The 8,206-nt window shown below is 49.6% G+C and overlaps 1 protein-coding gene across 1 annotated transcript; it reads left to right on the forward strand.

Moving 5' to 3' along the window:
* The first annotated feature begins 5,124 nt into the window (after positions 1–5,124).
* LOC119314698 (xylanase inhibitor protein 1-like) lies at positions 5,125–6,459 on the forward strand. Its single transcript, XM_037589398.1, has one exon. It carries the CDS (start codon positions 5,297–5,299, stop codon positions 6,212–6,214), a length of 918 nt encoding a protein of 305 aa, XP_037445295.1. The 5' UTR covers positions 5,125–5,296; the 3' UTR covers positions 6,215–6,459.
* The last annotated feature ends 1,747 nt before the right edge of the window (positions 6,460–8,206 follow it).

An 8,206-nucleotide genomic window follows, 5' to 3' on the forward strand; every position in this document is an offset into this window, starting at 1 on the left:
ATTTTTTCAATCACAGTTCGGACATGCGCTCTAACGCATGCACACCCGGGGAAAGGACCCTTAACGGAACTATTCTCTCTGGAAGATGTTTCTTACATAATGTAATATAACATAACTAGCCGGATACAACTTGTCTGTTCAAGCAACTATGATCCCTACGCCTGGTTTCCACGCATACCCCAGTCTATTCGACCGCACGGGTATTCGGAAACACTCCGCGCCTTCAGGTCCAGATGGCAAAGCGAAAAGGTCTGCCATGACAATCATTTTACAATTCAGCTAGACTGAAAGATACATGGTCATTTCGACTCAAAAATTTCCTCCTCTATACCCTCCAGCAGGCTATCTAACTTACAATCCTGCTGGGAATATTTGGTAGCTACTGCTACTTGGTCATACACCAATTAACGGGAACTTCCTTCCCGTCTGACCCTAAAGGTCTGACCCGAGCCATATGATTCGGGTCAAGCTTGGTGTATCGTGTCTTCACCATGGCCCAGGCTTCTCGAGCCCCTTCCCGGCAGGCCGATATTTTCCACAATCGGAAGCGCCGCCGCACCCCCTTGAATAGCTCTAGGAGCTCCTCCATCTTTCCCGGAGGGAGGCAGTTGGCCACAAAGCTTTGGCAACGCTTCACATCACCTACCGAGCTTGCTCATGAATACGCGACAACACTTTTAGCAGATGGCCTTAGAATCCGGACATCTCATGGATATAACTCTGTCAGTTCCTGGTATCTCTGGACTATTATAAAGTAAAGTCGGCCACATACTGAACATGCCACCACGCAGCCTTTTATTCTCCTTCACGGAGTCGTCCAGTTGGGCCCGTACATCTTTCAGATCCTCGCCCAATCGGGTATTCGAATTCTGGAGCTTGTTCTTCTCTAGCACAACTTTTCTGAGCACACGCTTGCTCACGGCTAGCAGCTTCTTGGCTTCTCGTTCTCCGTCCTGGGCAGCTTTCAGTTGTTCTTGCAGTTGACCTAGTGATCTTGGTAGGAGGTAAGCAACCGTGTTTAACATTATTGGTATACCATTTTGTTTTCTCGATGGAGGGGAACATTACCAGGAGACGCCTTCTTGGATTTCTCCAGTTTGGCACGGGCAGCAGTTAGCTGCGTCCGACACTTTTCTAGCTCTTGGGCTAACAGGTCGTTCTTCTCCGTAAGAACCTGGTTATACAATGATACTTAAATCAGTTGTACCAACTGCTTCAAGTATCGGGGGCTACTGGCATATGGTTATCATAGTCAGACAAAGTAAACTTACCCGCACATCTTTTAAATGATGCCTTGTGGCTCTGTTAAGCCCATCTCGAGCAGCTCGGATGTATGCATCAGCGAAGCTGAAGGTGTTAAATGCCTCTTCTGAAAAGCCAGGGTCTTGTAAAACGGCCCTACGACATCGATGATTCATGGCGCTCTCCACTTCCGAGTTAGTGATGGATACATCCTCCGAATCCTCGGATGGGGGACAGTCCGGTGTTACCCCCACATCAGCCCCCGTCTTTACGGCAGGATCTGGATCCTGGCTGTGTGAAGTATGACCAGCCGGACCCCTGGTTATAGTCCGGCACACTTTTTTCCTGATACATGATAAACATAAAGGTCACAGTTGGATGTGACTGCCAAGGTGCATATTTGCAAATCCATACCTCTTTGATGAAGGCTCGACCGTATCTTTGTTAGCCTTCCTCTTCAAAGGCTTGCCCGGTGTGGGGGCCACTCTCTTCGAAGATGCCCCTGGGGCAGCATGACGTGCCGAGCACCTCCCCTTTTGAGCACATGACAGTACGGTGGGTGAGGCAGTATGAGAAAACTTTTTCGGATGAAATATCTCCGGATTACTTACGTGTGAAGCGGGGAGAAGACCGGGATAATCGACGATGATGGTCACTTCTGTGCCGTCATAGCTCGTTTGGTAAAACACCCCGTTCGCGAGCAGCACGAATATATGCGGATCCTCTTCGAATCCGGGGTCGAGGTACCGATTTTGACCCTCGGGCTGCGGGGCAAGGCTGTAAAGCCCCTCGGAAATCTTTCGCCAATGCTGTTGTAAATGGATGGGTTAGTGTTCATTGAACATAGCTCAGGGAGTAGAATGAATAGAGCAGAGGAGTTGGGAACTTACCCAGCTAGGAGGACTATACATGGAATATCCTTCCCTGTGCTTGATGTGCAGGAACTCCTCTTCCTCCCCTTTGAACAGTTCGGCCAATATTTTGGCCAGGGCGACAGGGGTGTCTGGACCTTTCCTGCCACGGCGGGAAGTGTCATCTTCCCCATTATAGTGCCACATGGGAAGTCCTCTGTATTGGACTGGCTGGACTCCCCACACTATGGAGGTCACCATTACTTCAACCATCGTGTATCGGACTGGGCGAGCGTCCTTATCTTGCTCAAGAGTTGGCGAACCTCTGCACTATCTTCCTCCTCGAGGCTCCGAGGGCGCCAACTTGTGACGTTTCTTCAAGGGAACACTTGTGAACTCAGGAAGACCCCTCCGGGCTGGGTCTGGGAGTACGACGTCCTTGATGTAGAACCACTCGGAAGTCCACTCTTCAGACGCCTTCTTTGGCATGCCGGATAGGTATCCGGTCTCGGCAATGCGCCATATTTCGGCTCCGCCCACTTAAAATATCGATCCCTCATGGTTACGCGGGACAAGGCAGAATAACTTTCTCCACAGTTCAAAATGGGCCTCACAACCCAGGAATAGTTCGCATAAAGCGACATAACCCGCAATGTACACGATGGAGGCTGGAGTAAAGTTATGCAGCTGGAGGCCATAATATTCCAGAACCCCTCGAAGGAATGGATGAATTGGAAATCCTACGCCCCTTAGCAGATAGGGGATGAAACACACTCGCTCCCCCGGATGGATTGGGGAAATCCTCTACCTGGGTTTTGCCATCAAGGGAGGTCAACCCTGCTCGGACAGGGACCAGATCTGCAGGGGGGAGAAACCCCTGCGTTTGCAGCTTCACCAGCTGACCGTGGGATACGGAGCACCTCTCCCACTCGCCTCTATCTAGGCCACAGGGACGGGAGGAGGAGCTGGGAACGCTAGACATGTTCTTTCCTGGCAACCTACGGGATTTTCTCTGCGAGATGGTTGAATGGATCTAGGATCCAGCCTCGTTAAATAGACATTGTCCCTCGCACGGCCGGGGTGTTATGTGCAAAAACGCCCTGACCTCTCGCATCCGCTCGACACGTGGACGTTGAAGTTGTTGATACACAGAAGCCGAAGGGTACATGCATTGAATGGAAGGCCGAATACACTACTTGGAAGTCATTGGTGGAGGAACCCGCCTTGCAATGCCGAAGACAATCTATGCACCGAACACCTCGCCATTGAAGATTGGTTCGGGGGCTACTGAGGGAGTCCTGGACTAAGGGGTCCTCGGGCGCCCGGCCTGTTAGCCATGGGCCAGACTGATGGGTTGTGAAGATATGAAGACCGAAGACTGCACCCGTGTCCGGATGAGACTTTCCTTGGCGTGGAAGGCAAGCTTGGCGGCCAACTATGTAGATTCCTTTCTCTGTAACCGACCTTGTGTAACCCTAGATCCCTCCCGTGTCTATATAAACTGGAGGGCTAGGTCCGTAGATACCCCGAATCCTCATAATCATAGCCAGACTAGACGTCTAGGGTTTAGCCATTACGATCTCGTGGTAGATCAACTCTTGTAATACTCGTATTCATCAAGATCAATCAAGCAGGACGTAGGGTATTACCTCCATAGAGAGGGCCCGGGCCTGGGTAAACATCATGTCCCCTGTCTCCTGTTACCATCGACCTTAGACGCACAGTTTGGGACCCCCTACCCGAGATCCGCCGGTTTTGACACCAACATCCACCTCGGTCATATCGTCGTAGAGCTTAGGAGAAGCCCTGTGTCAGTAACTTCATCATCACCGTCATCACGATGTCATGCTGACGAAACTCTTCCTCGACCTCAGCTGGATCTACAGTTCGTGGGACGTCACCGAGCTGAACATGTGCAGATCGTGGAGGTGTCGTACCTTCGGTGCTATTTGTCTGATCCCCATAATGTCATATCACAGACCGGCTTTGTGTTCCTACATGGTGGTACTGCTATATCATGGAAGTTTTCAAAACATACTCTGGTGGGAACATCTACCAATCATTCTGAAATAATTTCATTATTTGAAGCATCATGTGAATATTTATGGCTTTGCAGAATGATAAACCATAAACAACAATCATGTGGAATTGGTTCGATAGAGTCACCACCATTATCTATGAGGATAATGTGGCCTGTGTTGCGCAGATGCAAACATGATACATAAACAGTAATATTAGTACCATATTTCTCCTAAGTCCCCCCCCCCCCACACACACACACAATCTTCAGAAAAGCGGGGAAATAAACATCTTGCAAGTTAAATCATGTGGCAATCTTACTGATTTATTTACCAAGTCTTCACCAATTTCTACATTCCAACAATATGATCATGGAATTGGTATGTGACGACTTAAAACTTGCAGGTGTCAGGGGGAGTCTCTTTTTGAGATATCCTTGTTCAAGACATCACATTATGCTATCTCTTTGTGAGTTTATGTTTCAGGTTTTTATCAAAGATTTCATGAAGAATTTTTTGAAGGAGAATCCTTTTGAGATGATAGCACTACCCGGACAATCAAAAGATGATTCTACATGTTCAAGCCTAGATTAGGGGGAGTGTTGTGATTATAATTACAACATATGTAATTAGGGAGGAATCTCCCCATGTCCAAACCGTCTTGCGGTTTGTCCCGCACAGACGTCTCTCATTTGTGCCCTCTGAAACCGAAGCCTTCCTTCGCTCGTGTCTCTCTACAGATGGTATAAATAGCGTCTGTAACCATCAATCAAGACAGAGATTTTTACTTTTCTCAAACAAAGAGATCGGTTAGGTCCGGTCAAAACTTAGTGGAGTATTTATACTCCACTAAGCCTTTTAGTCCCTTAACTTTTAGGGGAGTTAGAAATGCCCTTAGGATTCACTCCTGCGTGCGGCACGCCGCCCGGAAGGGAGCAACCAAAAGCAACCTGAAATGTTACTCTTGCTTGCCCAACTCAAGTCAACCATAGCTAGCTAAAATGGTGCTCCACTCAGCTATAGCTGCCTAACGAGCTGCGCTCCACGTCTCGATCTACCTCTCTATATTTAATTTGCCTCCAAAATCCATCTATATATATCGCATTCGAGCTAAACAACTCTTCATCCAAACAAGCAAAGGCAAATACTAAAGCTAGCTACGCCTACGAGTAGAAGAAACCAACAATGGCGCCGCTCGCACCCGGGAGGCCAGCAGCCTGCCTCCTGGCCCTTCTCTCCGTCGTCACGGCGCTATCCCTGGCGGCGCCGGGCTTGGCGGCGGGGAAGACCGGCCAGGTGACGGTGTTCTGGGGCCGGAACAAGGCCGAGGGGTCCCTGCGCGAGGCCTGCGACTCCGGCATGTACACCATGGTCACCATGTCTTTCCTCGACGTCTTTGGCGCCAAAGGAAAGTACCACCTCGACCTCTCCGGCCACGACCTCTCCGCCGTCGGCGCCGACATCAAGCACTGCCAGTCCAAGGGCGTCCCCGTCTCCCTCTCCGTTGGCGGCTACGGCACCGGCTACTCGCTCCCGTCCAACCGCTCCGCGCTCGACCTCTTCGACCACCTCTGGAACTCCTACTTGGGCGGGTCCAAGCCTGGCGTGCCCCGCCCCTTTGGCGACGCGTGGCTCGACGGCGTCGACCTCTTCCTGGAGCACGGCACGCCGGCGGACCGCTACGACGTGCTGGCGCTGGAGCTGGCGAAGCACAACATCCGCGGCGGCCCGGGGAAGCCGCTGCACCTGACGGCGACGGTCCGGTGCGGGTACCCGCCGGCGGCGCACGTGGGGCGGGCGCTGGCGACGGGGATCTTGGAGCGCGTGCACGTGAGGATCTACGAGGAGAGCGACAAGGCGTGCAACCAGTACGGGGCGTGGGAGGAGGCGTGGGACAGGTGGACGGCGGCGTACCCGGCCACCCGGTTCTTCATCGGGCTCACCGCCGACGAGAAGTCGTACCAGTGGATACACCCCAAGAACGTCTACTACGGCATCACGCCGGTGGTGCAGAAGAAGGACAACTACGGCGGGGTCATGCTCTGGGACCGATACTTCGACAAGCAGAGCGACTACAGTAGCTACATCAAGTACTACGCCTGATCGGAGTTATACTTTCACAAGCCACGCTGTTGCATGCATCACCGTCGATTTGATTTCGATGTGTTGTTGCAAACTTGCAAGCGAGAATAAAGTGAGGCTTGTACTACTTGGGTAAATAAATAATTGACCAGCTGGTCGTACGTACAGTTATGGTTTAGTTATCAACTCAATGTCTTGAATGCTTGTGTTTTTGTTTGTACAATTACAGAGTCTTTCAACAAACATGATAGTCTCTTAGTAGCAAATGATACAAATACATTGGATCCTGACCGATTTCTCTATTTGGTTTAAAATTCTCAAGCTGATCACCACTCGGAACTACTCCCTCCGTCTCAAAATAGGTGTCTCAACTTTATACCGGTTGAGACACCTATTATGAGACGGGAAGAGTAGAAAATACATCTTTTAGCTAAAACATATCTAGATGTGTCATAAGTATTGCATATTTAAATTCTATGCCATTGATTTTAGGGGAGGATTCATGCGGGTATTTTTTTTTCTTTTATGTTTCATTGAGTCATTATGTGCAATAACTAAGACACATCTAGATATGCCCTAAATATACCCAAAAGACATACACCAGCAATGAAATCCATACAGAACATCGGTTTCCCCATGATAGCAATCCAAACAATCATATGCTTTCATCATATCAATTTTCTACGCATAACTCATGTTCTTCTTTGCTTTATTAATCTTCATGAAGTGTAAGCACTCAAAAGTTATCATAAATATAATTAATATTAATCTGCCCAAGACAAAAGAAGACTGCTCCACAAAGATGATCTCTAGTAATAAGACTTTGAGCCTATTAGCAAGCACCTTGGACAACCCCTTATAAACCACATTACACAAGTGAATGGGTCTAAATTGCCACAAAGAAGTTGGATTAATAACATTGGGGGTGAGTACAATGATTTTTTTTTCTTAATTACCTCCAAACTATCTTCTCTCCTTGGTATTGTATAAAGGCCAGCATCATTTTTTTTATCCGTCAGTCAAAGATTAGCGCGGTTTGACCCTAATCCGAACTGTGGCGTGTCACGTGCAACACAAAACGCGGCCATGAATAGCGTCACCAGAGGGTGAAATCCTGAAAAAGTGTTTAACTAAAATCAAATTAAGGGAGGGTCAAAACAGTAATTTTCGCCACCGCAGGAGAAGCGGTGCGCTGGCGCGCCGTGTGTGCGTAGGTCAGCCAAGGCTGCGGCGCGCGGGTGGGCCGGTCCAAGCTGGTGGGCCAGTGCGGTCCATGTGCGGACAGGCTGGCTCAGGCGTGTGATGCGGGTCGCGGCAACATGCACCTCCGACTGAAGCGGCACATGCAGATTTCTTGATTTTTATTTTATTTATTTTTGGAAAAGGTCCAAGAGGAAAGGAGCACACGCGCACGAGAACCTTCGAGGCTTCGGCAAGAAACAAATGCATGTGTGTGTCATGCCCGACCTATGCGTTGGTAAGCACAGCTGGATGGTGGGCCATCTCTTGAAGGTTGGTCCCACATAGAAGTCACATGGAGGCAAGGCTACATATACAGCAGGGGGAGCACAGGAGGAGGTAGCGAAGGAATGAATAAATGTTCTGAATCTCATCTCGTGTGCTTCTGGTCCTCATCCCCTTCTGTGATTCCTCACCCCTAATTCTCCCAAATTATCCCAAATCGATCCAAATACTGAGCTAATTTGTGCATCCTCGATCCATCCAACGATCGGGTCGTGATAATTTGGTAATTGGAGCAAGGTTGATCCATCCAAAATTTTCGTTGCCCCGTGATTTGTTCGTCCGCTCGATCGATAACATCCGTCGCGTCCGGTGCGGCTTCTTTCGAGAGGCCGCTCGAAATCCACCGTGGGGTTCGATCCTCGGCAACAGCCATGACAATGCCGACCCAACCATCTGCCCAGACAACCATGTTCTCTCCGGCATGGCCGCGAACACCGGCGAACTGAAGGTGTTGCTCGAGTCCCTCCTCAGCAAGTTGGATGAGACTAA

Source organism: Triticum dicoccoides, chromosome 6A (genome assembly GCF_002162155.2).
Source record: "Triticum dicoccoides isolate Atlit2015 ecotype Zavitan chromosome 6A, WEW_v2.0, whole genome shotgun sequence".
In the NCBI taxonomy this organism is placed as follows: Eukaryota; Viridiplantae; Streptophyta; class Magnoliopsida; order Poales; family Poaceae; genus Triticum; species Triticum dicoccoides.